The sequence below is a fragment of the Dama dama genome, chromosome 28 (genome assembly GCF_033118175.1).
Source record: "Dama dama isolate Ldn47 chromosome 28, ASM3311817v1, whole genome shotgun sequence".
In the NCBI taxonomy this organism is placed as follows: domain Eukaryota; kingdom Metazoa; phylum Chordata; class Mammalia; order Artiodactyla; family Cervidae; genus Dama; species Dama dama.
In genome coordinates this window covers 46,543,631-46,561,645 of record NC_083708.1, presented here as the reverse complement: position 1 = coordinate 46,561,645, position 18,015 = coordinate 46,543,631, and the positions used below count along the sequence as shown (strand labels likewise).

At 34.6% G+C, this 18,015-nt stretch overlaps 1 protein-coding gene across 6 annotated transcripts in view; it reads left to right on the top strand.

Moving 5' to 3' along the window:
- The window catches only part of GRIK2 (glutamate ionotropic receptor kainate type subunit 2), a 725,919-nt gene that overhangs the window by 475,345 nt on the left and 232,559 nt on the right, over positions 1 to 18,015 (top strand). For all 6 annotated transcript variants that reach the window (XM_061131531.1, XM_061131528.1, XM_061131529.1 and 3 more), the window contains one exon: positions 6,985 to 7,098. In XM_061131531.1, the coding sequence (XP_060987514.1) occupies positions 6,985 to 7,098 (114 nt within the window). The remainder of the gene's footprint in view (positions 1 to 6,984; positions 7,099 to 18,015) is intronic.

Here is an 18,015-nt window from a genome sequence, read left to right as displayed (position 1 = left end):
ACAATATTTTAAGTTTAATTTGTTTATTTTTTACTTTTATTCCCTTTGCTTTAGGAGACAGATCCAAAAATATATTGCTATGTTTATGTCAAAGATTGTTCTGCCTATTTTATCCTCTAGGAGTTGTATGGTTTCTGGTCTTGTATATAGGTCTTTAGTCTATTTTAATTTATTTTTATGTATGGTGTTAGAGAGTGTTCTAATATCATTCTTTTATAAATCAAGAATTTTTTTTAAAGCAACCCTATTTTTTGATAGAGACTCCACATGGTGCTAAGACTGTATATAATGTATAGTGTGGTTTCACATGATCACCAAACAGGCCTTCTTTAGATAATTGCCATTTATGCTCTTTGCTCAAGACATATATGTCTAAAATTAAGTAAAAACTATATATAATCAGAGAATTTTTTTTCATTTTTACATTGTTCTGTGATGAAAAACTGTATCACTCTTTTCCTTATTCCCCAACATCCATTGTTATATTGTTAACAAATACCAAGAAGAGAGTGTAAATAGAATTTTAATAGACTCTATGATGCCAAATGTTTTTTAGTGGATAAATTATTTCTTAACCTTAAATGAGCTTGACTTCATATATAACTCATATTTTACACCCAGTTGAAAGTGTTTATTTTGTTTCTACCTGAGAAAGTTTTTGGTATACTTGTCAAAAATTATTATTTCATATTCCACGGAGAATTAAAAAACCTGTCCTCTGATAAAAAAATCAGAGTCACTGATTCTGCTCACAAGGAAAAGTACTAACATACATGTTTAGAAGAAATTACAAAATGCTAATTACAGATGAGGCAAACAATTATATGTCTCAGGAGAGGAAAGAAAAACATTATCTCAGCCAAAGGAGTAATAAGAAGTACAAAACAAAGAAAATTTATGCTTAGAAAACTGTCAGAAACAAAGATAAATAAATAAAGCATCAACAAATTAATGAGATACTCAGATAAATAATTTTAAAATTATCTGAAAATAAATGTTTTTCTACATGAGAAAATAAATCAAAGCAACAAAAGAGAAAATGTAGTTTGCCACACAAAATTATATGAAGATTTTTTTTAAATCCTGAGAAATATAAAAAATAAAGCACATTTTGTACATATAAAATCCTTATGAATATGTATTTTAACATGATGGGTGGGAAGGAGGTTCAGAGGAAGGTATATATGCATGCATATACCTGATTCACTTCATTGTACTCAGAAACTACACAATTTATATAATTGCTTTATTTAATATTGTAAAGCAATTATACTCCAATTAAAAAAAAAGAAATGAAGAACCCATTGTATAGCAGAAAAAAAGTAGGAGATGCATTTTAAGGAAGTTTTATTATACTATATATGGTCAGGTGGATCATAATGAACACAGTAATAGTTTTGGAAAGCTATATAGCAACATGTACTAGCAATCTTGACTCATTTTTTTTTTTTTGGCTCAATAATTCCTATTCTAGGAATATGTTTTTAAAATACTAAAACATGTGGGCAAATATTTGTAAATAACCATTTTACTAAAGCCTTATTTTTAAAATTTATTTATTTTTTCATTGAAGGATAATTGCTTTACAGAATTTTATGGTTTTATGTCAAACATCAATAGCCTTAGGTAAACTGTGATATGTTTATATGATGTTTCTATTTTATAATCATTATAATTTTGAATGTGATTAATTTTTAATGCCAGAAGAAAATACTCATAATAGTGTGGGAATAGGATATATTAATTTATATAATAATTGTAGCACACTTGTAAACACATTGGGACTTCCCTGGTGCCTCAGACGGTAAAGTGTCTGCCTACAATGCAGGAGACCCAAGTTCGATCCCTGGGTCAGGAAGATCCTCTGGAGAAGGCAGTGCACCCCACTGCAGTATTCTTACCTGGAAAATCCCATGGACAGAGGAGCCTGTTGGACTACAGTCCATGGGGTTGCAAAGAGTTGGACATGACTGAGCGACTTCACTATAAACACATTACAGTGTTTATCACTTGATCCTCACAATAGCTCTTTGAGGTAGACAAAGTTATTTCCCCATTTATAGATGAGGAAATTGAGTTGGAGAGAAGTAATGTGCCCCAGTCCCCTGATGATAAGTTGTGGAGATGCAGTAGGATCCTGGTGATCTGACACACCCTTCCGAGTCTGGGAGATTACCTACAAGACTATGTTGGAAATTATGTAAGGAAAATACATGTAAAGATAAAAGAATGAAAGAAAATACATTAAATCATTAGCTATGATTGACATAGGTATGTGCTTAGCTTCAAAGTTTAAATTGATGTTCTCCTTTCTATTTGTTTGTATGTTTTATAATTTGATGTCAATAATATGCATTCTTTTTATGAAGAAGAGCAAATTTAAGAACTGTTCAGAACATAAAACAGAAAAATGAGTAATACCATGATTTTCTATTGTTCTTTGTGATTTTTGAAGTACTTTCATATTACTTTTATCTAATTTTATGCTTATAAGTAAAGTGAACTTATGACTTATCCAAACCATGATGCTTAAAATTGTACGAGAGGGTAGTTATACCGGGAAGATAACTGTAAACTTGAAGTATTCAAGTAAACCAACAGATAGACTCACTCTATTTAACATAACTCTTTGAGGTCAAGAGTACTTAAATATCTTTATTACATTTTGAAACTGAATATAATGTTAAAAGGACTTGATTGAATAATATAATGAAAAAATTATGGTTCTGAAAATAGATTGCAAGAAAAAAGATTGTCTTGATTTATTCCATAGACTAAATCTTGTCTGCCACTGGTGGCAGTTTCTTCAATCAATAGAAATTTTTGAATCATACAGTTTTAAGAGACTTAAAAATGGGGGAATCATACAAAATTTTATTTGATATAAACTGTTATGCCACTGAAATTTCTGAAATTTTCTAATATTCTATGCAGAAACCTGAGACTTATAAAGGGGGATACCTAATATTTGTGATTATAGGTAATTATGGATTCATGAGCCAGAACTCCTTCATCCAAAGAGTGCTAGAAAAACAACCAACAGAAAATGAACCTAGATTAGTAGGTTTAGATGAGTAAACATTTAGCTAACTTATTTTTTGTAAGTGTAATCCTGGAAGATAACAGGATGTGAAATGGACAATATTTTGTATTAGTGATTTGGTTAGAAAGTTGAAAAACTTAGTGGTCAAGCTTGTCATTAGGCAGATGACACTGGGCAAATGATGCCTGCCAGCGCTTTGCTAACAGAATTATATGTCTGAAAAAATCTAACTATTTAGCCAATAGTGGGGAAAGAAAAAGACAATCAAATCTAAGGGACAAATGTGTAATAGGTATTAATCATAGATCAGGGTCAGAAAAGTCCCAGTCACTGCAAAATACAGTCTGCAGATGTCTATTTAGCCAACAAGGCATTTTTGTTTGGGTTTTTTTTTTTTTTTTTTTCTTAGTGATTTTGAATTTGAAACAATTTAAGCAGGTCAGCAGGAGTTCTAGGTTTGACAGCCCTTCTGTCCTCCACCCAGGTCCTCAGCAGGGCCTCTATTAACTCTGGTGATGCCTTGCTAGAGATTTGAAAAAAAGTACTTATTCTGGGTGTGCAGCCCAAGGCACACAGCCGAGCAGGTTGGGTTAATGGGCCCCAGTTGCTTTTCTGCCTTGAGATTTTTCTGAGATTTAAAAACTGTACATTTTAGCCTAGAAATTCTTAACTACTGGCTTATGCCCTTTCACTTTAAACATTGATAGTACCTGTCTGGCCCTGAAAACCTTTCATTATTGAATCGAAATTGTAATTAGTCTCTTTATGACATCAAGGTAGTCACAGTCTTAAAGTAATTTAATTGAGCAGTATGTAATTTACTTTGGAAAGAATGCTGAATCAAGATTATTTTCTTTTTTCCCCTTACTATATTTTTTGACTTTTTTGTTTTATTGACAAAAATATCAGAAATATATAGTTTTAGGTGGTAAGAAGAAAATTAAATATTAGAAAATATGACAAGATTTTTTTTACATTATTAAATACATTTACATTGAATCCTCAAATGAGTTATTGAAAAAAAATACACAGGGGTCTACATTTATATACAACTATTAGAATGACATCTGTTATGAGGAACAGAAATTGTTAACATTTCTACTTTTGTACTACTCCAATTAAAGGAAGATAGATACCTTAAAAAGTTACTGATAAAGCTATGCAAATGGAGAGATTAAAAAGAGCACATAGGGTATAATGTAAAGAAAATAGAAAAGATCATAACATTTAATTTGGATTTAAACCAATGAGATCTTTGGTAGCATATTTAGGTAGGTGGTTCATCTGGTAAAGAATCCGCCTGCAATGCAGAAGACTTGGGTTTGATCCCTGGGTTGGGAAGATCCCCTGGAGAAGGGAAAGGCTACCCACTCCAGTATTCTGGCCTGGAGAATTCCATGGACTGTATAGTCCATGGGGTTGCAAAGAGTTGGACATGACTGAGTGACTTTCACTTTCACTTTCAAATCAATGTCACTTTAAAAATAATTGTATAGGCAGTTCCCTACTTATGATTTTTCAGCTTTATAATGGTGATAGTGCAAAAGTGATGCATATTCAGTAGAGACCATACTTCGAAGTTTGATCTTTTTTTCCTGAGCAGGTGATATGTAGTATGACAATTTCTTGTAATGCTGGCAGCTCATTGAACCACAGCTCCCAGTCAGCCACTCCATCACTGGGGTAACCAACCAGTACCATTGCAACCATCCTGTTGGACATACAACCAGTGTGTTTTTCACTTTCAAAACCGTATTGTATAAGCTGCATGATGTATTTAGCACTTTATATAAATAGGGTTTCTGTCAGATGATTTTGCCGAACTGTAGGCTAATATAAGTGTTCTGAGCATGTTTAAGGTAAGCTGGGCTAAGCTAGGGTGTTTGGTAGGTTGGTATACTGAATGCATTTTTGACCTAACAATATTTTCAACTTACAATGGGTTCACCTGTAATTGAGAAAGCTTTTTATGTACAAAATTTTATGTTAAGATAAATTAATAATTTATACTTTTGTTTGCATAGTTGGCTAGGGACATAAGAAAGACAAATTTCACTACTGGTGACTCTCAGGTTTGAGAGGATGAGGAAAAATTAATGCTAACTAAAACATTGACTCTGTGTCTCCTTTGCTTCTGCTTTCTGTTAGTGGTCACCATTGTTACATGGCATGCAATGGTGCAGGTGCATGTATGTAAACCACTCGATCTACATATACAGTTGTATCTTATGCTTATATGTATCTCCAGAGGTAATTCTGTAAACTGTGTTCACTGAGTGCAATATGTCTGGACACAGCATTTGACTGAATCTTTCAGAGGGTATTATTAACATTAGGTGCAGTATTGCAGTGCAGTGATGGCTCAAGAAGTTTGCAAAGGAGACGAGAGCCTTGAAGGTGAGGAGAGCAGTGGCTGGCCGTCAGAAGTTGACAATGACCAACTGAGAGCAATCATTGAAGGCTGATCCTCTTACAACTGCACGAGGAGTTGCAGAAGAACTCAACTTTGACCATTCTATGGTTATTCGGCATTTGAGGCAGATTGGAAAGATTGATAAGTGGGTGCCTCGTGAGCGGCCAAAAAAAAGAAAATAGTCATTTTGAAGTGCTGTCTTATCTTATTCTGTGCAACAACAATGAACCATTTCTTGATCGGATTGTGGCATGCAGCAAAAAGTGGATTTCATACAACAACCCACAAGGACCAGCTCAGTGACTGGACTGAGAGGAAGCTCCAAAGCACTTCCCAAAGCCAAATTTGCACCAAAAAAAGGTCATGGTCACTGTTCAGTGGTTTGCTGCCAATCTCATCCACTGCAGCTTTCTGAATCCCAGGGAAACCATTGCATCTGAGAAGTATGCTCAGCAGATGGATGAAATGCACCAAAAACCACACCTGTAGCCAGCATTGGTCAACAGAAAGGGCCCAATTCTTCTCCACAAGGCCTGACCGCACATCTTGTAACCAGTGCTTCCAAAGTTGAATGACCTGGGCTATGAAGTTTTGCCTCATCCACCATATTCACCGGGCATCTTGCCAGCTGACTACTACTTCTTCAAGCACCTCAACAATTTTTTGCAGGAAAAATGCTTCCACAATGAGCAAGAGGTCAAAAATGCTTTCCAAGAATTCATAGAATTCTGAAGCATGGATTTTTATGTTACAGGAATAAACCAACATCTTGTTGGCAAAAATATGTTGATTGTAATGGTTCCTATTTTGATTATTACAGATGTGTTTGAACCTGTTATAATGATTTAAAATTCATGGTCCAAAACCACAGTTACTTTTGCAACAACCTAATAGTTAAACTACACACCGAACAAGATTCAAGTAGTAGTATTAGAATAGGTTATCCAGATGAGATTTTGCTATAATCTCTTTTCTTGGAATATTTTGAAAGCTTCAAAGGTATATTTTTAAAACTTCCAGAGGTAATTTGGGGTATGATTTCACCTTATTGGGGGTGCTGTGAATACAAATCAATGCCCCTTTTAAGTTGCCTTTACCTATTAATTTATCCTGGATCCCCAGGTTTTGCTTTTTTAGCTTTGTCTATATAATATGGCATGTTACCACTGTGATGAGAGGATAAGATAGATCCATTACTATAAAAGATGTATGCTGTTAATGAGTTTCCAGCCAACTATCAAGGTATCATCAACTGTGGTTTATCTTGGTGAATGAAAGTTTGAATGGAAAATTAAGCTCCCACACTGAGTGTAGAAGTGCAATGGATCATTTTGTTCTTTAATGTCACACTTCACTGGACACACTTCACAAAGCAGTGAATCATGCTTAAAACAAGCAGCCTTTACTTCAGCAACAGCAGATAATGTAGCAGAGGTGAATAATAAGTGTTAGCAGTCTTAACTTTCTCTGCAGTGCTCTCTCCAGGTGTCTGATGGATGATTTACAAAGTACATATGCTATTTTATAGATTGGAACTTGGGATCCAGCCAGTGGCCTGAATATGACAGAAAGTCAAAAGGGAAAGCCAGCCAACATCACAGATTCCTTATCCAATCGTTCTTTGATCGTTACCACCATTTTGGTAAGTATTAGTTTTCCCATTCTTTTTAGATAAATGCAGATAAACATGGAAGTGGATAGAAAATTGCAGTAGTAATGAACAGAATGTAATTTATTTTACAATTATTTAGCAATTTCTGTATAATGGATGAGTCAGTGTTAATTTAGTCACAGTTTTATTTTGTTAGCCTTTAATGATGTAAATTATATTAATGTTTGGGCTGCTTATGATGCTTAATAATACAGCTTTATCTATTACTGGGAATCTTTATGTTTCTACAAAATTAGTTGCTGTTGAAAAATTGTCAATGTTAAGATTTGAAAAATGCATGGACAAGCAGTTGTATAAATATAGTTATGTGAGGAGCTGCATGAGAGCTTTGCTTCTGCTTTCATTTCCTGCAAATAAATTTCAGAGGGCTTGCCATTTATTTGTGAGAATTTTTTTATTATAATTATGTTTTAACCTTGCTTTCAATTTAATTCATCATGGTGAATCACTTTTACTTTACTAATCTCCCTAATGAAATCAAATGACAAGTGTTGTTTTAAGTCAGAAATATTTTCACCACCAACAGAATTAAATTAATACTGATAAGCTAGATATTTTTACCCCTCTTCCAATTATACATTTTAATTAGATCACAGTAATGTCCATGTATGCCTACCATGCCATTTGCAAAGAAGAATTTTAATTTTAGGACAAGCAAGGAACTTTTATATAATTTAGTGAGTACTTTCACCTACAGAATAAGTTTGTCAATGTTAATTCCTCTTATTCCCCAGGTAGCCAGTCCAAAACAAACCTCCACATACTTTTAGCATTTATATGATTTCTAAATTTGATTTATGGTAGAACATCAAGCCAGGAGGAATTCATAATCTTGTCCTTTTAGTAACAATACAGGATGTTAGATCAAAACATATCCAAACAAAACAGCTTGGGTTAAAGACTTGATAATGAAGCAAGCTGGTGATCAGGAAATGATTGTGATAGAAGTTCATGAGGTGTTTTTTAATCACTCCTTTGCTAAGAACTTCAGTGAATACTTGCTCCACTATATCCAAACTTCTCTGGTCCCCTTTAACTTAATTTTGTATCCCCCTCTCTTTTCAAAGCTAACTCTCAAACCCACCAGCTGTGGTCCCCAGATGGAATGTACTCACAGGACACTGCCATATTTTTTTTCTGCCAGTATATCCTGGATCTCATAACCCGCTGCTGGAACGATTACAGTAACACTGTAACTTCCTCCTGCTGACAACCTTTTCCCTTTGTAATATCCTTCACTGTCCACTGTGAAGTTCTGATTCTGTCATTCCCGGCTTCTCTGCTTAGAAGTCTTTGGTGAGGCCCTGATGCTGTGCTGTGCTTAGCCGACTCAGTTGTGTCCAATCTCCATGACCCCATGGACCGTAGCCTACTATGTCCATGGGATTTTTCCAGCAAGAATACTGGAGCAGGTTGCTATATCCTCCTCCAGGGAATCTTCCCAACCCAGGGATTGAATCCGTGTCTCCTGTGTCCACTGTATGGCAGACACAATCTTGTTTGAGTCCATATCGGACATTAAAAAGGCCCCTAAATCTTGACCCTGTTATTCAAAGCCTTTTACAGTCTTGCCTTCTCTCATCTTTCTATCCTCATTTCCCATTTCTCCCTTTCAGAAATCCTGTATTTTAACTGATCTAGGGTAACCAGTTAGCTCACTACTCTGATTGTATTAGCCCCTTTCCCTTTGTTTGCAATATGTTTCTCTCCATTCCTGAAATATAGAACTTGTCAGTACTTCATATTATTTAAGCTTAATACTATTCTTGAATTATTTCATGTGTACAATATTTCTCCAAACATCACTGACCACTCCTTTGAGGATTAGAATCTGACTAAGTCTCTTGTTTTTATACCATATATGCCTCTACAATGCTCACAAAATAAAGTGTGCTGGGCAAGGGCATCTGTCTTCAGCAGCTAGCCCCACTACTACTTTCTTGGTTCTCCCTGATACAGCCAAACTGGCAAATGCATCACTTATTTTATGGCTTCAAATCTTTGCCCACTTCATTATGTTCTCCTGTGAAAAGTTTTTCATCCTTCCAGACCCATCTCAGTTCGCATGCACTCTGTGAAACTCTTTGATCTTTCCGTTCAGTTGTGTATGTTTGGGGCAGGCAGGGAAGTGTACATGTGTATTGTAATACTCTATCATTTTACTTACCATACATTATTTTTTTTATGTTAGAAATTTGTGTTTATCTGATCTCTATTTGGTATGAATCTATACAAGGCCAGTAACCAAATTTTATACTTTTTAGATCTCAGTGTCAGAGGAAAGTGCCTGGGGCATAGCAGGCACTCAATAAGTATTTGTCAAATTAAATTAAAAAAATTGGTATTTAACTAAGCAGAAAATTAGAGAGAATATACAACTTTCAAATGACTGTGTTTAAATATTTTTTCAAGTGTGTGGGTTATTGCAAACTTCTTGTCCAAACAAAGCAGGTGATTAGACTACCCATACAATTTCTGTTTTGTTTAATTACTCAAGAGTTATTTTGTAAGAAGTATTCAAATATTTTTCTCACTAGTAAACAATTTTATATTTTTTCATAAACAAATGGTATTAAATCTTAACTTCCTATCAGAGCCAGAGAAAGACTTTTTAAAAATTATTATTACCTAAAACAGTATTTGTGAGCTTTGGATCTTGGACTTTTTTTTTTTTTTCTGATCTCTAATGATGTTTGAGACCTATTCCTCAGATCATTACTCCATATAACCAACATGTAAGATCAATTCTGAAACACACTCTAAGCTTACATATTAATAAATAGGTCACTTATATTTTAGACTATGTCACTGTGTTAGTTTCAAAGTGATTGTGATTTTCCTTAAAAAGAAAAAGTAATTTATTATTTTATATCACTTAGTTGAAAAATCTTTTTCTGAACAGTCTGATCACAGAGTATCCACAATTAGGAAAAGATTTGAAGAGATTATTTCCCTTATTTTTATAAGACAGTTTGATATAATTTATTGATGCTTAACTGATATTTTATAAAGAAGTATGATCATTTGATTTATTCTATGGTTATTTTGTCCCTTTCTTGCTTCAAAAATCTCAGAGGAGATTCTGGCTATGTTGTAAATAATGATATCTTCACAAAGAGAAGTTCACTTAATGCTTCTTGTTTGACATTTTTATTATGTGTCAAAAAGAAAAAAACAGTGAAGTACTCTAAAATTTGACCTTATCAATGTGCTTATCATAATTAGCTCCATTTCTCTTGGATTTTATTTACTTTATTTTTTATGATTCTTTATGTATTCAACAAATATGTACTTAATGATAATGATATACCAGGGTTTATGCTAATCACTGTGTTTAATGGACAAAATAGACATGGTCTCTGCCTTTGTGAAACTTAGAAAATGGTAGAATTCATAAGGAGAACTAAATACACATACATGCACACACACACAGACATACTCCCTTGTGATTAGGATATGAAAGAAGGACACATGGCATGCTGCCTCTTACAGAATGATCAGGAGTGACACCAGGGATCAGGTGTGGAAGGATGAATCAGGTTAGACTTCACTGCAGAAGGATAGAGCTGAAGTTTGAGAAGAAATTATCAAAGTAAAGAGGTGGAAGGAGTATTCTCAGCAGATAAAACAACATATGCAAGGGCCCTGAAGCAAGAAAGACCTAGAAAAAGTTGCAAAATTCAAAGAAGACCATAATGACTGAGGCCAGTTTTTTATATGCTTCTCAACTTCATTAAATACTGTTATATGAATATGGTTCATTACCAAAAAATAATAACACACATCTTTGGCATGCCTGCTAGGTGCTTGACAATGTTCAAAGCACTACTCATAGATTTACTCATTTAATTGTCATAATAACCTTTTTTGTTAGATGCCGTTATCCATACTCCTTCACAGGTGGGAAAACTGGTGTTCAGATTGTCCAAGTAGCCTACTCCTGCCCACAGAGCTAGTTTTTTCAACCAATCTATAGCCTACTTGAGCAACCAGTACTGTAAAATGAAATCTCTAGTGCCCCAGCTTGGAAAAGTCTAACAGGTATAGTTTATGACCAAAATAGTACCTTGATTGAGAATTGTTCACCTAAAGAATGTTTCTCATCCAGAAATACCACATATGCTAAAGTACCATGATACCATTATAGGTGTGTCCCCAGACATCTAGACATTTCCTCAGGGACCAAGATTTAGGTTACTCTCGCTTGGATCCCTTGATCTTCCTCTTGTTTCTCTTCTGTCCTAATTTAGCACTCAGTTTTCTTACAACTTCTTTAAACCATAATCTCGGTTCTTTCTGGACATTCAAGAGTAATGGAGCTTAACTCACTTTTTCTTTTTAGAATTGAGATTAAGCATCTTGTTCACAAATATTTTTTCCACTTCTTCAACAACATAATCTATGCCCGATACACTACATGGGTATAGAATATAGTTATTTCATGGAAAGTGTTCATTTTCAGAAGCTCTAACCAATTTTTAAATATGTAATTACTTTTTCTTAAGTTTTTAATTATATATATATGATGCTATATAATTTGGAAATTATGTAGCCTCTTCTGCAGGAGGAGGCTAGACCTAAAACTCTATAGTCTACTCATGCCATCTCCTGAATATTTCTCATATTACCTCTCTGGTTTTAGAATTTCAAATTCAGTGGTTGTTAAAATTCCCTTGTTTCTTGTATTTATCATTACAAATGGAATCTTAAAGTATCAACCTTAGAATAACATTTTCATCTATGATGATTTCATAGGTGAGCATAAAATTGTGAAATGGCTTCCCTCATGGCTCAGACGGTAAATAATCCACCAGCCGTGTGGGTCCTGGTTTGATCCCTGGGACAGGAAGATATGCTGGAGTAGGAAATGGCAATCCACTGCAGTATTCTTGCCGGAGAATTCCATGAACAAGGGGAGTCTGGCAGGCTACAGTCCATGGGGTTGCAAAGAGTTTGAGATGACTGAGCGACTAACAATTTCACTTTCAATTGTTAAAATATAAATTTACAATCACCAAAATCATAACAAAAATACTCATTCTGAATGAGATATAGAGAGCTTTTGAAGAACCATGTGTGTTCTATTTTCAGTTTATCAGCCTCATCCTGTTGTCCTTACTACCTTGGGTACACTAGCAAAGAACAGTTATCAGGTGGCTGGATGTTTATTTAAGCTCACAGAGGGAATGCTTATTTTCCCCTCTGTGCTCTTGGTTTTCAATAGATTTTTTCATGCCTGTTTAAATGTGTTGAGTGCTTCCCACTCTGTGGCTCCTGTATAATAATTGATTTTTGTCCATCAAAAGATTACTAGCACTAAATGCCACTGTACATGTTCTTCCCCTTAACGACTAGTAGCACTTTAGCGTGCCAATGACTATGAAATTTGGTTACTTTTTCAGAAAAATCACTCCTAAGGAGATTCTTTCTTCCCAGTTGCTCAATGAATTGAACAAATGTGCTTGCATCTGCAACTTAGTCTTATTTTTTATTTTCCTACCACTACCTGGAAGGTTGTGTATTTCAGTGCTGAGTTTACTTGCTTAGGCTTGTTAAGCTTTGTTGTTGGAGTCCCAGCCTACAGGAGGCTTTTCTGGAAGCAAACTCCCAAGGACAATGGAAAGAATCACAGTACAAAAGAGAGAAGTGACCAAATATCCCCTAAATGGTTCTGCAGTTTCTTCCATAATATCAACAAAAGAAGATTTCTAAGGCTTCACATCTGTGCCTGCAATAGGGTTTTCCCTCTGATTCTTATCTTCCCATTGTCACAGGGTGACTGCCAAGCATGTAGTTCTTTTTAGAGAGTCACTAGCATTCAGGCTTGGAAACCCAGACACTGCTGCTTTACAAAGGAAAAGGTTTTTCATTTTTTTTTTTTATTTTTATTTTTCAGAATGATTTTATTTTATTTTATTATTATTATTTTTTTTTCCAGTGGGTTTTGTCATACATTGATATGAATCAGCCATGGATTTACATGTATTCCCAATCCCGATCCCCCCTCCCACCTCCCTCTCCACCCGATTCCTCTGGGTCTTCCCAGTGCACCAGGCCGGAGCACTTGTCTCGTGCATCCCTCCTGGGCTGGTGATCTGTTTCACCATAGATAGTATACATGCTGTTCTTTTGAAATATCCCACCCTCACACTCTCCCACAGGGTTCAAAAGTCTGTTCTGTATTTCTGTGTCTCTTTTTCTGTTCTGCATATAGGGTTATCGTTATCACCTTTCTAAATTCCATATACATGTGTCAGTATTTTTATCAATCCCTATACACTTTCTAAGCAGTTTTATTCATATGTTCTGGAGATGGTAAGATCAACATAATTTAAGGAAGATACAGTAGATATAGATGTACAAGTACTACTTAAATGTTTATGTGAGATGACTGCCTCATTCAAACTCAGGCTGCTCATACCTTATTCAAAAGCAAGCAAATCTTTTTTCATCATATTTTTTCCTCTGTTTCAGAGATTGTGCTTTTGTCGTTTTCATCCTTGCTTTAGTAGCTTGTTGTATTTTATTTCAAATATATTCTCATATTCTTTAGACCTCCAGATTAGCTAGATTAACATAAAACTAGCAGTAGTTGTATCACAGAGAAAGAAACATGTTCTTTCCCTTGATGACTAGTAGTATTTTAGCGTGCCAATGACTGTTTTATTTGTTTGAATGTGAAATTAGGCATACTTTTAAAAATCTTAGAGTCTCAATCTTTAGAGGCTTTGTAAGTGACCAGAACCTCATTTTTTAGCACATAATCTCTCTCACACACACACACATCTGCTTCCTTCATCCTTCTTTATTAAATCTAATTTTGAAATGCTACCATAATAAAAACCCTTAAGTGTTTTCATTTTGTTGTTGTATTCTTTTCAGTTGTCAACATTATTATCAATACCATAATTTTTTTGGAGATTATTTTATTATGAATAACATATTCCAAGTTCTAGAAGAAATGATTGGAAAAATATGAATTTTTGGTTCAGTTTAACCACAGAAAACTACATGGAAATGAAATAATTTTGCTTTAGTTTTCTCAAAGATGTCATCACGATAGTACCTGGTAAAATTGTATAATCTAAATTTTGACTGTGTCCTTGATCTGAGATTCAGATGTAAATTTGTAACTACTCAGGACATATATCTAGCTGTATGTTGAAGATCAAACTCAACATGGTTCTAACATCATTCTTCAATTCAGGCCTCATCATATCTGTTTCTCCTATATTTCCAAGCTCTGTTTATGGTTCCAGTAATTTTATATTTACTCAGCCAGAGTGGATACCATAGTTTCTTTATATCCCATATTTATAATTTAGACACTAAAAAGAAAGACAGGATGAATCCATGAATGTCCTTTTCTAAGACAGTTTGACAAAGAATTGAGTCAAGGAACATTTTGAACAAAGGAGGTATGGTTTGTTCATGGGTACCGATGAATAGGATATTTATAAAGTCTGATTTGAGATATTGTACCCAGATGCCAGAGAAGGCAACGGCACCCCACTCCAGTGCTCTTGCTTGGAAAATCCCATGGATGGAGGAGCCTGGTAGGCTGCAGTCCATAGGGTTGTGAAGAATTGGACACGACTGAGCGACTTCACTTTCACTTTTTACTTTCATGCATTGGAGAAGGAAACGGCAACCCACTCCAGTGTTCTTGCCTGGAGAATCCCAGCGACGGGGGAGCCTGGTGGGCTGCCATCTATGGGGTTGCACAGAGTCGGACACAACTGAAGTGACTTAGCAGCAGCAGCAGTACCCAAATGCAACAGGAAAGAGAAGACAACGTCAAAATATCATGTATGAGATTTATCATGAATACATTAATGTGGGGCAAAAACAATTGAGAAAGGTGAACAAGGACTTCAAGGATAAAAGCCCAAGAAGTGGGGCATTGGCATTACCACAGAGCATGATAAGAATGTTGGAAAGGGAGATAATGAGTTCTATTTAGTCCTATCTGAATGGAGATGTTGGCAGTAATTTTGTGTAGTCAAATCTTGATTATTCATGTAAGGGGATAATAAATTAGATTCAGAAATGAAATGCAGTTTGGAGATTAGCTAATAGGTGCATTCCCCCTTCCCATCAGACCGTTTACTGGAAGAGCGCTGAAATGGCACATTTGATTGATTGGAGCTTTGGCTTTTCTTTTCTTCCCTCTTTCTTCTTTCACTTGTTAATTAAGCTAATGAAATATTTAATGGCTAAAATACAAATTCCAGTAGACAGACAGTAACAACCCAGATCTCCAATCTAAACTGGTCAGTCAAGTGTAGGAATTAAATAGCATACCAGTTTTTTTTCTTTTTAATAAAATGAACGATAATCACTAAGCCAAGCCCTCCTTTATATACATATTGCTCTGATGATCATTTTTCCTGAAATGTTGGTGAGCAGCACAACTAGCAGAATGCTAGTCCTTTTTTTCTTGACAGTTCATTTCAGTCTGTTACACTGTCAGTTACAGTTTCAGGTGGTACATTTCAGAGAGAAAGATATTCTTCTCACCTCTCCAAATTCCAGGAGATTTTCTATAGACATAGATTAAAAACAAAAACTCTCTAGAATGGTAATTAAGGCCAATAAAACTTAGATTTTTTGAACATTATGTAAGTTCTCTGAAGTTATTCTTCTGAAAAGAGGTATACACAGTTTGCAGCTGCTAAGAGTGTGACGACTGTGCCTGCAGTAATGTAGTAAAGGGATGTGTGTGTGTGTGTGTGTGTGTGTGTGTGTGTGTGATTATGTGAGAATTAGGCATTAAAAAGCATGCCTTTGCTTAGTAGATTTGCAAAACAAAATAAAAGAAAGTAACTTTTGTAGTTTGCCTCAGAATGCACTTGAATTTTGAAAAAAAAAAGAGAAGGTAAATAATAAACATAATTTATTAAAATTTAAGATAACAATTCTACTTCAATAGGTATGCTCTGCATGCCTGCTGCACTATTTTGTTGTTTCTTTAAAACAAAAGCTCCAGATTATGATAGTTATTTATTTTCAATCCAGAATGTTCATGTGAAAGTGCCTTTATAATGTCTTGAGATGTCAAAATCAGGTTTGTTTCCTAGGCGAGAGAACACTGTGAGCTCAGATGGAGACTTTCATCAGGACCCTTTGATCCTAACAAGCCAGTCATCTTTAGTATTGCCTCTTCTTGAAAACATTAAGCTGTTTTGATGGTAGCTGCTAGGTTTTCCACTTTTCCCTCTTGGTATTCTCACTTTCAATTGAGATAGCCTGTAGCGCACGTTGGCTTTAGACATGAGTGTTAATTAGGGATGGCAGAGTTCAGATTCTAGGAGCCACAATGAACTGAAGGAAATTTAAAGACCGGGACTCAGACAGTGGAAGATTTCTCAGCCTTACAGCAGTAAAAGCATAAGAGTCTGCCAAAGAAAGAAATAAATAATACAGTCCAATCAATGGACTAATAACACTCAACTGTGTTCATATTCTTTATGCTTATCTGTTGCTTATAATTGTTGTTGGTCATTTCTTGCCTAAAGAATGAAACATTTTTTTGATCTGTTAGGCTTCTGTGTATTTTTCCAACTACATTTAGGGTAATCTGAATCATTAAAATGTAATGAAATAGTAGTTAAGTTTATTCTTAAATAATTCCCTTAAATGTGACTCCTTTCCATTTTTAAGATCAAAGTTTACTACATGCATTTATAAAATTTTTTAATTGAGCTAAGAAGAAAATAACACAATTATTTTAGAATGACTAAAATGTGGTTTAGACCAGTGGTGGTATTATTAAAAATGAAATTGTCTGCAGGCCTTAGATAATATAAGTTATAAAACCAAGTACTCAATAATCTTCACAAATGTTAATAATACTGGATTATGATTAAATCTCATTGTTTTAAAATAACAAAAGTAATGTAGTAGCCTTCTGAATTTATTTTGAAAGAATGTATAGAACGTATCAACTAAATTAGCACTTACATATGTATTTGGTATAATACCGATAAACACAAAATTCTTTTCTTTTTAAATCATCTTCCAATTATGAGATTCACAATTTCTTTCATAGTCATTAACCAAAAGTTGGCTAAGTTAGAATAAAGCTCTATAAATCTCTATTTTTTCTTACTGTCATAATAAATGTTTCCATGAAATTTTCCTAAATAATAAAAAATAATATATATTTTTGAAGCAATTTAGGATAAACATAAGAATAACCAACCTTTTTCAGAGGGAAACAATGCAAACTGTTTAAAAATCAGGACATGAGAATATTGGTTCTCTCTGCTTGGAGGTGTCTGACCATGACTTGGCTCCTCACTTGGCAGATGGTCTGGAGCCCCTGTGCCAGCTGTCGAGCAGGAGAAAGAGCTGAAGTTACTTTAGGAATGCTACTTACGATGTTCTCAAGTCAGATCTAAATAAAAACAGAGCTGAAGGAATAAAGCATAAAGGTCCTCTTCATTCAGAGCCCGTTTTCTCTTTAAACATGTTCTCTATTTTTCATCTTTAATCTACTGTTTCAATACTAGTGCTCATTTTTTTATTCATTCTGGTATTAGTTTTACAGTGCTAACAATTAGAATTGTCTGCAAATCTGTAATCAAAGTATTCACTGGATTCTGTTCATAATAGAAGTTCTGATTAACACTGTAAAAGATATGCTCTTTCTTAGCATTTCAATAAAATTCTTATTGAATATTCAAAAAAAACCTCAAAAAACAATAAAAACAGTGATAGAATAAGCTAAAGTAATAGGAGACCAAATGTCATAATTTCAATGGAATATCTGTTAAGTAGAGCTTGTGAGGACAAACTGCTGACTGTCTTTTAAAAGAGCATTAGTGGGCTCTACGGGTTTCCCTGGTAGCTCAGCTGTTAAAGAATTCTCCAACAATACAGGAG